Here is an 18328-nt window from a genome sequence, read left to right as displayed (position 1 = left end):
GTTGGAAAAATTATTCAGGATACCTAATCTACCACACAGCCCAAAGTGGAAGTTCTTGTGGTTGTTATTTCAGCCAATTCCCCTTTCAAATGTCTGTTATCACCTCACATGGCTTTCTCTCCACAAGTTCAGGCTCCTGCTTCATAAGGGTTATATGTTGTCTTTACGTAAGCAAATACTCTCTGCATCAGTCATCTACTACTTATAGAACACAATTTACAGAAATATTCTATTCCTCCTTCAGGCAATGTTTCCCTTCCAAAAGCCGCTATATCTTCTGATTGCCCCAATGCCGGTTTTTCCTATTTATTCATCTTTTACAGGGGAGAGAAGTAGGCCCAGCATTTGCTAACAGAATAGATACAGTGGCTTCAACTATACTCTATTTGACTAGTAAAAGTTTACCCTACTAAAATCTAAACCTTAATGTTAAGCTGACACAGACAGCCTCTAGCTCAAACTGCAATGACAAGCAGAAATTCAATTCATATAGATCTAGCAGACTGAAGCTACGTTCTCTCCTGATATCTAAGAACTAAGCCAGAGCCCAGCAGTAGGTAATTCTTTGAATAACGTGCATGATGAAAGACTACCACCGTGGGCGTGCACTGCTCCCAATGCTCTTCCTGTATTATCTAAGATTATAGTGCTTTTCCATATACAATTAAGCATTTCAGGATGCAATGTGTATCCAATGTGCTATAAGCTGAGAGTTATAGTCCCAGTGAGGATGTAGACAGAGATGAGATGACCTGCCTGCCCTAGTGTTAGCCTTAGAGAGTAGGGACAAATAAAGGGTTTTATCCCACCTTCCCTGAGTTCATTGTCCATGGGTTCTGCTCCCCATTAGTGAATAGAGCATATAATGTACATCCTAACAACATGCTTTCCAATCCATCCTCATTAACAAGACAGTTTGCAAACATTCCTTCCAGACTTTAGAATGTGATCTTCTTCATAGTTAGCTTCGAGTGCTTTTCATGTATTTTAAAGGAAACTTCAGAGGAAATTATTTTTGTATTTATTTAAATATACAGAATTTTGCAACTAACCATGTAGTTTAGGACAAATGCACTGAAAACAAATTTAGACTCCAGAAAATTACCTGTCATGTTTGATCCTGGCTAAGAGAGGCTCCAGCCATCCCACTGTACACTCACAGTGAGCATCTAAGAAGGTGATCACCTGGCCTTTCGACACAGCAGCTCCTTTTAATCTAGCTCTGATCAATCCAGAACGTTGTTCCATTCGAATTACATGAACTGGTACTTTTAATTTTTTCACATAACTCTCTAGAGGTCTTTTCAGAAAGTCTGCAAAATTAACAACACAAAACAAACAAAAAATACCATGAAAAAACTGTGACCTGGTGCTATCCAGGTATAAAGCAATTTTGATTTGCAATGTTCATTTAACACATATTTACTGAGCACTTTCAGTGAGGCTCCCTGACTCACAAAACCATTTTGGTACAGGAAGCCTTTTTATTTCCGGAGAGAATGTACTAGGGCTGCCTCTACCTTATTAAATGAGGAATTAGGAGAGAGCCTTTGGGCTCAGGCTCAATCAGATAGGCATGTCACCACATTTCTCTAAGCAATTCTCCGTCAGGCTCAATTCTTCTTTTTCTAATCATGCTTAAAGATCAGGAACAGAAAGAAAGAAATTCAAGAGCATTAAATCCAGACCTCAATAGAGTGAAGGAACAGAATATGCAATAGCTGTTACTGTTAGAAAATTGTGGGATTTCTTCAAAGGCAGAAACTAATTGTCTTATTGATTACCACAGTCTTTGACGATGTAGTTCTTTTATCAGGAGGCAGGGAATGAGGTCAAGCTCAGAACAGAAATGCTGGACTGTAGCTGTAAGACCAAACACAGATCCTTAACAGACAAGTAGGTCTAAGTAAAAAAGGTTTTAAGAAAGAAGGGCAATTGAAGAGGAAAAGAGAAAAGAGAAAGGGAGAGAGTAAGTGGGTGTATGAAATCAATAGCCATCCCGGGGAGTTCAGATGGAAGGAAAAACTTGACATGGAACTACTGAGACTCCCATGACTAGCTTTGCCACATAGGACTCTAGTAATGGGAAGACAGATCAGGGCGTATGTATTAAGGGACTCTTTAAATACTAAACACGGGAATCCAAAGGGCTTCCTATATAATGCAGAGGAAAAGACAAATAGGAATGAAACGCTTCTTCACTGTTTGAACTGGTTAAGACCGGGATGACTCAATAATGAAATAATCAGGGATATGAAAATTGTGAAAGAGAAAGGCCTATGTGTCCCACTACACCAGAATACCAATCATTTCCATTTCTGCTAATATATTTCCTAATATATTTGGGCTAAAAAAAAGTATCTGAAAAATATCTGGAGTAAAACTCCTACCTGATCACCACTGTGATTTTCTGAACCCAATCTTAGGGTCAGAAAGATATAACTTGATTCCGAGTAAAAAGGTGAGGGTAGTGCTAATCCTGGAGAAAAGCAACATTTTGCAATAGTAGCTATCATTTTGTGGCTATTTAGCACAATGCTAGACTCTACATAGTTTATTTTATTTTATTTTTTTTGCGTGTGAGGAGATCAGCCCTGCGCTAATATCTGCCAATCCTCCTCTTTTTTTGCTGAGGAAGACTGGCCCTGGGTTAACATCCGTGCCCATCTTCCTCCACTTTATATGGGATGCTGCCACAGCATGGCTTGCCAAGCAGTGCGTTGGTGTGCGCCCGGGATCCGAACAGGCGAACCCCGGGACACGGCAGCGGAGCACGCGCACTTAACCGCTTGTGCCACCGGGCCGGCCCCCATAGACTCTACATATTTTATATCATTTAATCCTCACAAGTACCCTATGAGGTTGTTATTACACATATTTTAGACACGAAAATCTAAGGCTCAGAATATTAAATAAACTGATCAAGGTGACACAGCTTGTTAAAGGGTGGATCCAAGATTCAAATCCAGGTCTGCCTGGCTTCAAAGCCCATCTTTTCCTCCAGAGCAAGAAATCCCAGAAAGGAACTGCAGAGAGAACAATTCAGGACTGTGGAATCACCTGATCTGACCCAAATTAAAGTTACTTTATGTCCAGAGTTTGATAGAATCTCATGTGGTAGGGTGTGAGATATATTCCAGTACCTTAGACCAGTCAAGGTTGGGTGTGTCATAAACAATGTGTCTCCCAGTGAGTTTTCCCAAAAATATTAGACAGTTTAAAGTGCTTCTTAAGAATCAAAGCAATCTAATTCCCGAATCCCACATCTCTGAGAGCTCTAATACTCTGCCTTATTTATAAATAAAATGAAAAATGCATGATCCTCTGGTCTGGTAGCTCAAAAAAAGTTACTATTCCACACATTTTCTTGGCATCTTTGTTTGACATCTTTGTGGCTTTCATGCAATAAGGCTAAGAAATAGGTGTTTTCCTAACAGTTGATATAGAATTATGGACTGAGGGCTGGGTGAGGGATTAGGAATTATTTATTCAAGCCTCATTTATAAAATGAAGCCATGAGGAGTTATGTGCTAATGGTTAGAAGCTACTATGTCATCTAAAAATAAGGGGGGAGGGGGCTGTCCCGGGGCGTAGTAGTTAAGTTCACATGCTCCACTTTGGTGGCCCGAGGTTCGCAGGTTCGGATCCTGGGGGTGGACCCATACACCACTCATCAAGCCATGCTGTGGCAGATGTCCCACATATAAAGTAGAGGAAGATGGGCACAGATGTTAGCTCAGGGACAATCTTCCTCTTTTTGCTGAGGAAGATTGGCAACGGATGTTAGCTCAGGGCTAATCTTCCTCACACACATAAAAAAGGGAGAATCGTATTTATTAGAGTATCTTTACAGCTATTAGCCTATAAATGGATCCCCAGGCATCTCTACATCAGGGAGAGTGAGGTTGTCAGAGAGTGAGTGGCAGCAAAAATTTCACTGCTCACAGCAACATCTGAGAAATCTTAGTCAGGACTCTAAAGAGGAGCAAAAAGAGCAAGGAATTCAGCTTCTCATAAATCTGACTCCTAATCCCTACTAAATAAGACATCCATTTCCTTTTGTGTAAAATGAGAAAAACGATAGTAACCTCAGATTAGGAATATTATATCAGTTCTAAGTCTTAAGATAACGTTCTGAATGACGATTGCATAACTTCTGACATGAACTAGGGATTCATCCAGACTCTGTCTCCATTATAGATCCTATAACAGTCAAGTTATGACAGACGTGATGTATATAGCAGTTAAGAGGTCAAGCTCTTGGTTTATGCTAAGCCTCATTTTTCTCATCAATAAAATAGGGATAATTACAGCACCTACTTCATACTTCTTTAATGAATGTAGACAACTGAGCAGGTTAACTGTGAAATCAAGTATCCCGAGGCCATGAGGAGACTATAAATGCTACACAACCTAACTAGGAAGTTTGCACAGACAAGAAGTAAAAGTAAGGGTTAACTGACTGGTAGATTATTCTTTCATTCATTAATTAAATAAATTCTGGACTGTTTACTATATAAGAGGCACTGTGGGCACTGAGGAGATAATGGTGAGCAAAGAGCCCTGATGAAGCGTAGGGCCTAATAGGGATGGGAGGGAGACAGTCATTAAACAGATAAGTAAATAGGTAAAACTCTGATGAGAGCTGTGGAGGAGTACAGAGTGTTCCAAGATGTGTTCAGAGGGCGATGACCTGGTCTTAGGAGGTCAAGACACGCCTCTCTAAAGAGAACTTGATTCTGAGTAAACATTTGAGTTGAACTGTGTGGAAGGGGTGGGCAGTGAATGGTTCAAGATGTGACCAGAGGGCCGGCCCCCTGGCTTAGCGGTTAAGTGCGCGCGCTCCGCTGCTGGCGGCCCAGGTTCAGATCCCGGGCGCGTACCGACTCACTGCTTCTCCAGCCATGCTGAGGCTGTGTCCCAAATACAGCAACTAGAAGGACGTGCAGTTATGACATACAACTATCTACTGGGGCTTTGGGGGAAAAATAAATAAATAAATAAAATTATTAAAAAAAAAAAAAAAGATGTGACCAGAGATGCAGGCAGACGCCAGGTCATGCAGCCGTAGAGGAAAGGTTGTAATCAGAGAAGTGACATAATCAGATTTGCATGTTTAAAAGCTCACTCTGCATGCAGCATGGTGAACAGATAGGAAGGGGTGAGGGTGTATGTGGGGAGATTAGACTAGTCTGTTTCATCAGTCTAGGCAAGAAATGATGGTGCCTTGGATGTGTCTCATGAATAGGAAAAAGCAGACTTAAGAGTTACGTAAAAATAAAGAGCTTGATTTGCTTCCTGGGCCCAACAGTTACCAAGTAAACAAGAGAGCCAAAGAAAATTATATTAGATAATTCTCAATCTGGATAGCAAGACGACAATTATAACCACAAAAACACAACGCCTAGTGGTTCCCAGATATGAGAAATGGTGACCTAGACACCTGAGGTTTTCCAGGCAGGAAGATAACGGAGAACCAGATCCCTAACTGGTGGCTCTGGGACAGCAACTCAGGGACCCTCCTTAGTGACTCAGAGCCCCAAGTGGAGTGAAGCAGACATCTGCCCACATGTCTTCTCTTATAGATTTATACAGGCTGGAATGATTAAGAAGGGCCTACAAGAGGAAGGGAAAAAGGTTACTGGTATATATGACTTTCTTTGTCACTTTAGAGTTGCGGGCATATGTGTCTTTCTGATTAGACCACATCCTACAAAAACTTACTATTTCACAGCCTTTTCAGGCACTCAACAGAATAATAGAAAAACCAAAGGAGGAAATGGAAAAAAATAATTCATTTCATCTGAGGAAAAATCTCTCTCCTTGAGGAATACTTAATTTAGCAAATATCAATATATAAGTAAACCAAATACAAGTCACCTGCAGGATAGATGTTTGTATATACTGCTGCTTAAATGAACTTCAATTTTCTTAAAGAGGGATTAATTAATTCCTAGCAAACCATTATCCACATGAGATTTATACTTCTATTGTCAACAGTAATTATTTGTTTTAACTGTGGTATTCTTAATTAAAACAGCTCTCATTCTTTTCAACATTAATTACATTATATATTATACTATTATTTAAATGTTTTATGATTACAAGCTGTCTCCTTAATTAGATTAAGGAAGTAAGCTAGAAGGTGCTTAAGAAGGTAGGACTACATCTTATTCTTCATTTGTACCTCTACTATCTGGCAAAGTAATAAGATTTAAATTGTTATTGATGTGTAAGTTACTCCCAATACTTAAGAAATGAAGTGATTAAACTTAATCATAGTTAAATGTACATATTTAGTGTAGGCACAGGAAAGAGAAGGTATAATACTTGACTAAACTATCTTAGCAGATGCAATGAGAGATTAGGCAAGACAGGGTTGCTAGTAAAAGAAGTTGAAATGATGGGTCATGAAGTTCAAGGCTGGTCAAGGAAGGAAGGAAGAGCCATTTTCTGTAGTTCCTCCCAAATTTTTCTCATATGAGCATAGGAATATCGGGGGGAACACATGATACCAATGATCCTAACCAGATGTGCTCTGAAGAAAACGAAGAAAAAGCCTGGGAAATAACTGGTATCTTTGAGTTTAACAGGTTTCTTTACTGATGGACTAAGCAGAGCCTTTTCTATGCTACCCTGTGGTGTGAAATCTCCAAGAAGGATTCTGAATGAATAATGTTGGTCCAAGGTACTTTTAATTAATATACCTTTCCCACAACAGTGCTTCATGACAGTTTGAAAGATTCTAAGCCTGTGAAAAATTCTGAGATTCTTGGAAGACTGTTTGTGCAAGAGTCACTATAGAGACTTATTATGAGATCAGAGTCATATTATATAACACCTTTTCTTAAGTTCCTTCCTCATCCTTTTATGCATCTAGCTATATAGATCATTCCTGAACTTAGAAATGGAGAAAATGGGAAAACCTAAGAAGAATCTAGAGAACTAAGGCCCGCCCAGCAAGGCTTCATTTTGCTGTCAGACATACTTCCCACTGTACAGAGAACTAAATTTCTGCATTCATGGCTCTAAGTAGGATCCAGACTCTCTTCAATGACTCAGGGCTGCAGCTTCCCACAAAGAAAATCGTAACAAAATTATATGGGTTTTTTCACTGTTCTGCATAAACGTTTATATTATATAACAATATTTCTTTTTAAAACTAGATTAAGTTGTGACACAGATTAAATGCTAATTAAAGTAATATTTTAAGTTTCACAAGGGTGTAATTTTGGGCATATGTGAATGAGTCCAAATGCCATAAATATTTTTAAGATAAATTAGAAGTCTGTATAAAATTATTAGGTTAATAATGACAGCAACTAGTTTTTTAACCATTAATAACAAAAGGCATAGCTATTATTGGCATTAAAATTTAAAATTTACCTCTTTCACTGGCATCATCTACTAGAACAATTTCTTCTAGCATGTGTCTTGGTGAGCGATTAATGACACTATGGACAGTTCGCAGAAGTGTGCTCCAAGCCTCATTGTGGAAAACAATCACCACACTTGTTGTAGGAAGGTTATCTGGATACACCTTTGTTTTACACCTAGAGACAAAGCAAATGCCTTTATAAAAAGTGACTGTTAAGACAGCATAATCAGTGACTCCGGACTAGAAGGGGTAATAGAACAATAAAAACAGTTTGCTTTAGTGATGGGATTCCTGGTAACTTTTTATTTATTTAAGTTTTGGTTAATGTTGCATGTTTAATAAATAGTTCCTATTTAAAATTATATGTTTAGATTAAAATTATTTTAAAGATATAAATTGTATTCTTAAAATTAGGCACCTCTTCCTGATGCATGTTTTCTGTTGATTAATTTCAATGGAGAATGTACTAAGGCTGTATCATCAAAATCAAACTGACTGTATCTCAAGAATCCAATTAGACAAAAAACTAGAACCACCAGAGTCTACGGTTTAATAATCTAAACAAAAATATAGCTTACACAAAGGAAAAGAACTAATATTTACTGAGTATCTACTGTGTACAAGGCACTTAAGCTTCCTAATAATTCTGAGCTCCTTGGAGCCGTATTTCACAGATGAGAAGCTAAGAACAGACACAGTGAGGGAGCCGCAGGGCCTGACTGAGGACCCCACAGTCCATACTCTGCTGACCAAAATCTTGATGCTGCTTCCTCCAAACTGAACTATCAACATGCATCTTGTTTAGTAAAGACTGTGTCTAGAAATGCAATCATCAGAAAGACCAAACACACCCAAAATACATGCACACGAAAATCGACATATTAATTGTATGTTTCTAGCACTTTGTCAGGCAATATGGTCTCTTCTTCCAGTCTTGTCAGCTAGACGAAACTACTAGATAACAGACTATTAGAGAACAATAGTGGCAGTAAGTAACCAGACATCAAGGGATGTGTTTTAGAACATACGCACTCCTAAAGAGTGCACATATAACTCTTTCTCAGGTGTCCCCAAATTGTAACCACTGCTCCAGTCTTCTCTTTTCACCTTTTTTTCCTGCTCTCTAGCAAGCTCCTCAAACCTTGTGGTCTCTCCAATCTCATCTGTTATTATCTGTCTGTAGGAGTGGAGAAAGGGAAGAAATCAGAAAAAAACCAACAAAACCCCTCTGCTGAAGCTGCCATAACAACCTTACTGAAAGCGCTACCCCAGGGCTGCTGGTTGGCAGCTGGAAGAAAAGGAAAATGCAGCGGAAAAAAGATGACAAGGTAAAGGGTTGAAAGAAGGAGAAACAGAAGGAGAGTTCACTATAGGGGCCCCATCAGCACTGGTCCCTCCTCTCTCCAAGGAGAAAAGGAGACACAAATAGCTTCCATTGTCCTTCTTCATTAAATCCCATTTCAGCCCCTCCCATCTTCTTTACCATTCCCAAGACTCCCTTTCACAATGTGGTCTCCATCTCCTATTACCAGTAACCTCACTATCTATCCACTGACCCAAACCCATAGCCTCATTTTCACATGACAGTCCACTCCCTTCTTCAACCTAGATCCACTAGAAGGCCACCACACAGCCTGCCACCCTGTCTACAATTCCCTCCCTCCAAGTCTGGGCTAGAGGTGAGGCTCAAAAGACTAGTTGTGTAGGTGATGGGAAGGATAATGTGTCCTTAGCATTTCAAATAATACTTCTGAAAATAGTTTCCCATCAAAACTCTGTTATGTTATAAATAGTGTATACACCATTAGTACTATACTTCAGGTACATCATAAGTGAGTAAGCTAAGGCACTCATGTTTTTATGGGAAAATGCATCCTGAATGCTTGACTCACAGGCTACTGGAACAGGACTTTGAGGTAAGGAATGGCCTGTGTATGGGTAAAGGGGGTTCAGAAAAAGAGTTTCTATTATTATTTAACTGAACTGTATTAAGTCATATCTGATCTCTTTTCCCAAATTATCCTACTTATTATTATAGGAGAATTTGGAAGCAGAAAACAGCCAAGGTGACTACAAAGCTGCCAGCTTACCAAAACAATAAAAACAACAAAATCAAGTGAGACATAGAAGATGATTAGGCAAAATGTGCAGTGTACAAACAGCATTGTTAGCCATATGCATGGCTAGAAAGCAGACAGGAAGAAGATGGAAAGATCTGAGATGGCAGGTTCTGCAGAAAAGTGATAAGACAGACATTTCTTGGATGATATGTTAAAGAATTAAATTCTGAAATTCTATGGAAAGGAAGTAAGACTATAAGAACACTAGAAATAAAGAAAACTAAAATGGAAACCATTCAAAATAGGAAGAATCAGAAAGCAAAGCAAATATTAGGATCCTGACAAAAAAGAGAGTAATTTCCTAAATCAAAGTTAAATGTAATCATTCAGAGAACATAACAAATTCATAAATATTCTCTCAAAGCAAAACAGAACATATGGAAAAATCATCATAACTGATCTCAGAACAGGTGAACACATACACCCTCCTCTACCTGGGAAAGCCATAAAACACTTCAGAAGAACAAAAGATCCTTTCAGCATTCTACCTAAGTTTTTCCCATGGAGGGACCACCCGTCCTTGCAGAGGTGGGAGTGGGGGATCCCTCTGGGGGTGGGGGACACAGGGCTGAAGGTGAACAGGAAGGCCACAGGCAGTATTACGAAGCAGCTTTCTTCCACTCTGTCTCAACTGAGTCTTTCAGCTTCAGGAATGAAAACCAGCTAGTGTAAGGTGGTGATACTTAAAAAAAGTTACATACAGGTTTAACAACAGGGTGTGTGTTAGGAAGAGAGGGAAGAGTCTTAAATTTTTATTGAAATAAAATTTGATATAAAAAGCTGACAAATCATAAGTATACAGCTGAATGAATTTCCATAAAGTGAATGCATCAAGTAGTCAGCACCCAGATGAAGAAATGACTTATCGACACCCCAGAGGATTCCTTTGTGCCCCTTCCGAAGGTAACCACTCTGTAGGACTTCTAGCATTACAGATGAGTTTTGCATCTTTTTTTGAACTTCACTTAAGAGAAATAACATAGAGCAGTGGTTCTCAAAACTTTTTGACTCATAACCCCTTTACATGTTTAAAAACTGATGATCCCAAAGTGCTTTTATGTGGATTATAGCTATTGATACTTACCACATTATAAACTAAAACAAATCTTTAAGCAGAAGAATCCACAAACACATATTAACTATCAGAGAGATGATTCATCACTGTCATATAGTGTGCCTATTATGGATTTATTGCCTCTCAGCTCCAAATACACCCTTCATGGCCTGCTCTGTGATAATGTAACTGGCTCCTATAAGCATTTCTCCTTTGCAGCTGGCAAGATGCATACATAAGCTTTGCCAGTAGAGGGTGTTGGAGGTACACTCCAGGAGGAAGAAACTTCCCTTCCTGGTTCCAGTGTGCTTCCATTTTTTTTTTTCTCCTTCCTACCGCTTGGCTGCCAAATAAGTGTGTGGTGGACACTCAGAAGCATTCATCCCCACTGAGTTTCAGTAGCACCCCTACAGGCAGACTCTCAATGAGTCTCCTAGGTAACCCAGGAGTTGGCTTACCAGAGTTGGCTGCCTGTACCCCAGAAGGTTGGTTCCTGTTTGCCAGTTCTGGCTCTGACTTCCTGCCCAAATGCACATCAAAGTCTATATCCTGCTTGTTAGGCCTGCCTACTCTGGAGAGTACTGCGCACCAGGTCTGGCCAGAGGTAATCAGCAAACTTCTCCACTATCTAGACCTTCTCCAATGAGGTCTGAATTCCAGCCTTACAGAGAGGGCTGATCTTGCAGACTCCCTGAAAGGATCTCAAGGACCCCCAGAAGTCCCAGGACCACACTCTGAGAACTACTAATATACAGCATATGCTTTTGTGTCTGAATTCTTTCATTCAACATTATGTTTGTGTATCATCCATGTTATGTGCACTAGTTTATTTTTATTGCTGCACAGATTTCCATTATATGAATATATATCATAATTTATTTTCTGTTCTTCTATGGATAGCCATCAGGGTACCTTCCAGTCTGGGCTATTACGAATAGTGCTGTGATAATCACTCACGGACATGTCCTTTGGTGACTACATGTATGCATTTCTGTATTGCTGTGCAATAAAGTATACATAGGCTCAGCTTTAGTAGATACTGTGAAATGGTTTTCCAAAGAGGGTGTAATAGTTTACATTCACTAGCAGTGTGTTAGATTTCTAGCTCTTCCACATACTCACCAACACTTCGTATTGTGTCATTTTTTTTTTAATGACCTTTTTCTGGGGGGTGGGAGGGAGTAATAAGTTCTATGAGTTTTAACACATGTATAGATTCATATAACCACCACCACAATCAGGAAACAGAAAAATTCCATCTCCCCAAAGAACTCCTTTGTGCTATCCTTTTATAGTCACACCCTCCCCCTACACCTAACCCCTAGCAACCAACATCTGTTCTCTATTACTATAGTTTTGTCTTTTCACACTTCATGTAAATGGAATTATACGGTGCATAATCTTTGAGATCAGTTTCTTTCACTCAGCATAACGTCTCTGAGATTCATTCAAGATGTATGCATCATGAGTTTTTTATTTTTTATTGCTGAATAGTATTTCATTCTGATATACCACAGTTTGTTTATTCTTTCACCTATTGTTTCCAGTTTTTAGCCATTATGAATAGGATTGCTATAAACATTCAGGTACAGATTTTTGCATGAACGTGTTTTCATTTCTCTAGGGGAAATATCCAGGAATGGGCTTGCTGGGTTACTTGGTAAGTGTAACTCTATACGTGTAACTTTTAAACTGCCAAATGTTTTCCAGAGGGACTGTAACATTTTGCATTCCTGCCAGAAATGTATGAGAGTTTTAACTGTCCTGCATCTTTGTCAGCACTTGTTACTGTCAGCATTTTTTATTTTAGCCATTTAAACAGGCATAGAGTGGTAACTCACTATGGTTTTAATTGGCATTTCCCCAATGGCTAATGTTTTTCCACGTGCTCATTTGCCATCCATATAGCATCTTGGGTGAAGTATCAAGTCTTTTGACAACATTTGATTGCATTCAATTTTTTTTAATTGGGTTGTCTGTCTGAGAGTTCTTTATATATTCTAGACACAAGTCCTTTGTTGGAAGTATGGTTTGCAAATATTTTCTCCCAGTTTGTCATTTCATTCTCTTAACAGTGTTTTGTTTATTTTTTTTATTTTATTTTTTCTCCCAAAGCCCCAGTAGACAGTTGTATGTCATAGTTGCACATCCTTCTAGTTGCTGTATGTGGGACGCAGCCTCAGCATGGCTGGAGAAGCGGTGCATCGGTGCGCACCCGGGATCCGAACCCGGGCCACCAGTAGCGGAGCGCGCGCACTTAACCGCTAAGCCACGGGGCTGGCCCTTAACAGTGTTTTTAGCAGAGTGAAAGTTTTAAAATTTGATGAAGTTCAATTTATCAATTTTTTCTTTTATGAAATCATGCTTCGGTGTCATGTCTAAAGACTCTCTGCCTAATGCCAGGTCCTAAATATTTTCCCTAAAAGTTATAAACGTTTAGGTTTTAGATTTAGATCTATGATCCAGTTTGAGTTAATTTTCATGTAACACAGGAGATTTTAGGTTGAGATTCACGTTTTCGCATATGGATGTATAACTGTTTCAACACCATTTGTTGAAATATTTTCTCTTACGTAAGTGGCTTTTGCACGTTTGTCAAAAATCAAATAGCCATATATGTGTGGGTCTATTTCTCAACCTTCTACTCTGTTCCACTAATCTATATATTTGTCTTTTTGCCAACACCACACTATCTTGATTAGTAAGTCTTTAAATTGGGTACTGTATTTCTTCCAACTTTATTCTTTTTCAAAATTATGTTAGCTATCCTATTTCCTTTGCCTTTCCAAATAAATTTTTAAATTCCTTGCTGGGGTTTTGAATGGAATTGCGTTAACTCTATACATCTATTGGGAGAGAACTGACATCTTTTATGTTGAGTGCTCCAACATAGCTAGAAAGCTGAGGCTTTAGTTTCCTCACTCTGCTGCACACTTCCCGTGACTGTGTCTGTGTTCTGGGCCAAGCAGCAGGAGACAGAAAAGCAAAGCAAAGGAGATTCTACCCATGTTCTGGAGACCAGACACACTTTGGTCAGAGAGAAGACTCCCCTTCCTCAGGAGAGTTGCTTGCCTGGCCACTGCTCCCTTGGCTGTGCTGCCTTGGCAATATTGCCTCGGGGCTGGGATAGCAGAGAACAGAAAAAAGGGGGTTTAAAAAAGAGAGAAAAAAACAAGGGGTTTTCTCTACTCTCTAACTCTTAAGAGACACCTTTCTCATTCCTCAGACCAGAGAGTGGACTTCTCTTAGGGCTCTCTTTCTGCACTCAGTGCATACTTCCAGGTTTTGGACTGCCTTCAAATACAATGTTGAATAGAAGTGGAGCAGACATCTTTTCCTTGTTTCTGATCTTAGGGGGAAAGCTTTCAGTCTTGCACCATTAAGTATGATGTGATACTAAAAACATAATTCATAAAAGAAAAAAGTGACATATTTGACTTTATCAAAATTAAAATTTTTGTGCTTCAAAAGGTATCATTAAAGGGGCTGGCCCAGTGGTGTAGTGGTTAAGTCCACACGCTCAGCTTTGGCAGCCCGGGGTTTGCAGGTTCAGATCCCAGGCATGGACCTACGCACTGCTTGTCAAGCCATGCTTTGGCAGGTGTCCCGTATATAAAGTAGAGGAAGATGGGCAGAGATGTTAGCCCAGGGCTGATCTTCCTCAGCAAAAAGAGGAGGATTGGCAGCGGATGTTAGCTCGGGGCTAATCTTCCTCTCTCACACACACACAAAAAGGTATCATTAAGGAAATAAAAAGACAAGCCACAAACTAGGAGAAAATATTTGGATATCATATATCTGATAAAGGATTTGTATCCAGTATATAAAAAGAACTCTTACAAGTCATAATAAGAAGACAAACAATCCAATTAAAAATGGGCAAAAGATCTGAAGAGACATTTCATTAAATATATAAGAATGGCCAATAAGCACATGAAAAGATGCCCAATATCATTAGTAGAGAAATGTATATTAAAATCACAATGAGATACCACTTCACACCCAGTAGAATGGCTACAATAAAAAGACAGTCAAAAAGAAGTGTTGGTGAGGATGTGGAGAAACTAGAACCCTCATTCACTGCTGGTGGGAATGTAAACGGCACAGCCACTTTGGAAAACAGTTTGGCAATTTCTTGAAGTTAAACATACAGTTACTCTACAACCCAGCAATTAGGAATCTACTCCCAAAAAATGAAAACATATGTCCACACAAACACTTGTACACAAATGTTCTTAGCAACATTATTCATAATAGCCAGAAAATGGGAACCAAATGTTTATCAACTGGTGACAGGAGAAATAAATGTGGTACATCCATACAACTGAATAACATTGGGCAATAAAAAGGAACAAAGGATACATGCTATAACATGGATGAATCCCAGAACCATCCTCAGTGAAAGAACCCAAAACACAAAAGCATACATATTTATAATTCCATTTATATGAAATGTCCAGAAAAGGCAAATCTACAGAGGTAAGAGTTTTAGTGATAACCTAATCCTGGGGCTGACACTGAGAACAAAGAGAGACTACAAATGTATACCAGAGATCTTTTTAGGTGATGGAAATTTTCTACAAGTGGTGATGCTTGTGTAACTCTGCAAATTTACTGAAAATCATTGAATTGTACACTTTAAATGGGTGTATTTTCTGGTTCCAGGAAAGACAGAGTAAGTACACTCCACTCTGTCTCTCCCAGTGAGCAGAACTATAAATCCTGGACAGAATGCATGGAGCAGCTATCAGAAGGCACTCTGAAATGTAAATGGTAGCAGGTCAATTGGGGAAGGAGACTAGAATTCGAAGTTCCACTGAACGAGAGGTGAGTTTTCCATTTTTTCCCGCCCTGACATTAGCCAGCCTGCACTCCAAGGCAGCCCCAAAACTGAAAGTGTGCCCTGGATGCACAAAGAAAGAACCCCAAGAGAAACTCTCTCTTTCCGGACTGAGGAACTAGAAAGGAGTGACCTAAAGGCCAGAGAGTAGAGATAACTACCCCTGCTTTTTTTTTTGATTCTCCCTCTTCTCCTACCCTAGCAAGCTTGAGTTTGAGATGCACTACATTGGAGTAGTGAGTCTCCTGGGAGGCAGGTTGTGTGTAGAGATCAGAATTACCTGAGCAACTTTAGGTTTTATCTTGATCAAAGGACATGTATATAGCTTAAAGAATAAACAACTGTCCAAAACTTGTTAAAAAAAAAGCTGTTCCCTCACTTCTCTGCCATTTCTCCCTTCCCATAAAACAAACCAAGTTCAATTCTTTTACTTGTTTCTCTTGGTATTTACCTCCATAATTCTACGTATTCTATTTGCATTTTTACTTGATTTTTTTTCTAGTTCTAGATATTACATATTGACTTCTTACTATAGAACATGAGGATTTATTTCACTCCTATCTCCACCGTGACACACATACTTGCTAGTCCCTCAGTCTCCCACTGTGGTCATAAGTTTGGTTACATCATTATTTAATGTTTATATTAGGACTATGTAAAATGCTATTCACAGCTGATTTGTATATCATGAATACCATTCCTTTTCTGCACAATATCTTCTTCTACTTCATCCTGGGTTATTTTTTCCCGTCTCCTTAGTTTTCTATGTATTTGTCACTAATTCAAACTCAGACTCTTTACAAATTGTCTAAATAGTCTCTTAAGATATTCAAAAGCACCAGCTATAATATCAGTGAAATCTTCTTAAAGAAATCCCTCCTGGAATTTTTTGGGCTGGTTGCCTCCATGCCTGCACCACTGTCATCTGGGGCTCTCCTTTCACCATCCTCCTGGGGATTCTGTTATCTTTTGCACATTGGACCTCCTGTCTTCTACATATATCCAACAATTCAGGAATGCAGAATAACAGAAGTCCCTTGATAATTATTATTTCTATTATTTTTCAACTGTTATAGTCCCACCCTACTTATCCTAATCCTCTCAGAGCTTGAAACAGCATTAGGAGTTTTATATATCTTTCTCTTCCTTAGTTTACTCCTTTGCTTTGGCACAGAGCACAGACTGAGAAAGGATGAGGGGAGATGGGCAGGTTTTTCAGACTATACCATCACTACCATAGTGGGCTGATGCTATTAACGGGAATGAATTATATACTGGAGTGGAGTTGGAGCTGACTGAAAATCCCTCGTCTTTAAACAATGAGTGTAAACATAAGTGGTTTCATTTATGTTCCTATGTATAATATTAATTAAAAAATAGTCTACATAATGAACACCTGTCTTATGTAAGTGAGTGAAAGGATTACTGAATAAACTCTAATGCATGAAATTCACTATGTGGTCTGAGAGTTAGCTTGAGTGCCTGCCTGAGTGATTCACGGGTGTTTTGGGAAATAAAGAGATTATTAAATTTGCTTAGGATAGTGTTCATCTCAGCAAGACTGGGGTTACCAGCGAATCAATGCACACATATACCTAACAATTCATGAATGTAGAATAATAGAAGTCCCTTGATTATTATTATTTTTATTATTTTTCAACTGTTAAAGTCCCACCCTACTTATCCTAATCCTCTTAGGGCCTGAAATATTAGGAGTTTTACATGCCTCATCTCATTTTATCCTTATAAGAACCTAAGACAGAGGTATTATTCTCCCAATTTTATAGATGAGAAAACTGAGGCTTAGAGAAATAAAGTAGCTTGATTCCAAATCAAGGTGAATATGCACATATAACCCAATCGTCTTCTCCATGTCCCTTTGAGCTATGATTTTCGAAGTATTCTTTGTCACCCACTATATTTAGCCTATCACTACCATTTACCAATGACAAGTCAATATTTCTTAAGATGTCTGCCTACGTGCCTGGCAGTGTTTGGCAATGTTACAAAATTTCTCCTCCACGTACTCTCATTCAGACAAGATCAATGAAGATCTAACCATAAAAGTGATGGCAGAGCACAGTGATTAAGATTACATGTTTTGTCATTGACAAATTTCACTTGGATCACTTATTCACCATACTTTGCACAAATCATTTAATCTCCCTAAGTCTGAGTTTCCCCATCCATAAACTGAGCATACTACTTTGCTCAATTGCTTAAATATGATAATGTGTACAGTGTCAGGTACAATACTAAGCACTCAATAAATGGTATTATTACTTTTTAAGCAACTAAGACTAATTATATAGAATAGAACTGCCATATTAGGTGACCTGGAATTTGTCTTAAACCTTCTTCCCTAAGATCATATATTACAAAATTATTCTTTGTTACTTCTATTTAACTCTTCTTGACACTGGAACAATATCATTCTTTCCTCCAGTTTCCTCCAGGAAATGTGCCCTTGGAGACCCTACAAGGCAGTAAACGTTCTTGGCAGGAACAGGATGATCTGGACGCTGCCAGCTTTACCACCAGTTAAGCCCATGACTTAGAACAAGCAAGGCTTTTCCAGATTCAGAAAAAGGGGTGAAAAAGCTGCACTCTAGGGGCTGTCCCACACTATTTATCTTCCACCTCTAGGAAATGGTCTGAAAAGCACCTGCTGGCCAGCTTTGTCCAGCTTAGTGTAGGGATAGTTAAATATTACTCTGATTTTTCACTGTGAATACACTTCAGGCGCCAGACAGTGATTTGTAAAAAAGATGGGGATGGAAAAGCATGCTTGGAGTCAGCTTCTCCTGAGAATTGCTCTGGGACCTAGAGCTCACTTCCTGAACAGAGGCCTTCTCTATATCCTTGGTGCCAGGAAATATTCAAAATCACTACAGGTCCTCATAAAAACCCTTGTTATTGTCCTTATTGTACACATA

At 39.0% G+C, this 18328-nt stretch overlaps 1 protein-coding gene across 3 annotated transcripts in view; it reads right to left on the bottom strand.

The window, feature by feature from the left end:
• The window catches only part of GALNT1 (polypeptide N-acetylgalactosaminyltransferase 1), a 135004-nt gene that overhangs the window by 31541 nt on the left and 85135 nt on the right, over positions 1-18328 (bottom strand). For all 3 annotated transcript variants that reach the window (XM_058557001.1, XM_058556997.1, XM_058556998.1), the window contains 2 exons: positions 7387-7553; positions 1106-1313 (listed from right to left, as the gene is read on the bottom strand). In XM_058557001.1, the coding sequence (XP_058412984.1) occupies positions 1106-1313; positions 7387-7553 (375 nt within the window). The remainder of the gene's footprint in view (positions 1-1105; positions 1314-7386; positions 7554-18328) is intronic.

This window comes from Diceros bicornis, chromosome 16 (assembly GCF_020826845.1).
Source record: "Diceros bicornis minor isolate mBicDic1 chromosome 16, mDicBic1.mat.cur, whole genome shotgun sequence".
Taxonomy (NCBI): domain Eukaryota; kingdom Metazoa; phylum Chordata; class Mammalia; order Perissodactyla; family Rhinocerotidae; genus Diceros; species Diceros bicornis.
Note: the sequence above shows the minus strand (reverse complement) of the source record. Positions and strands in the feature narration are given on the sequence as shown.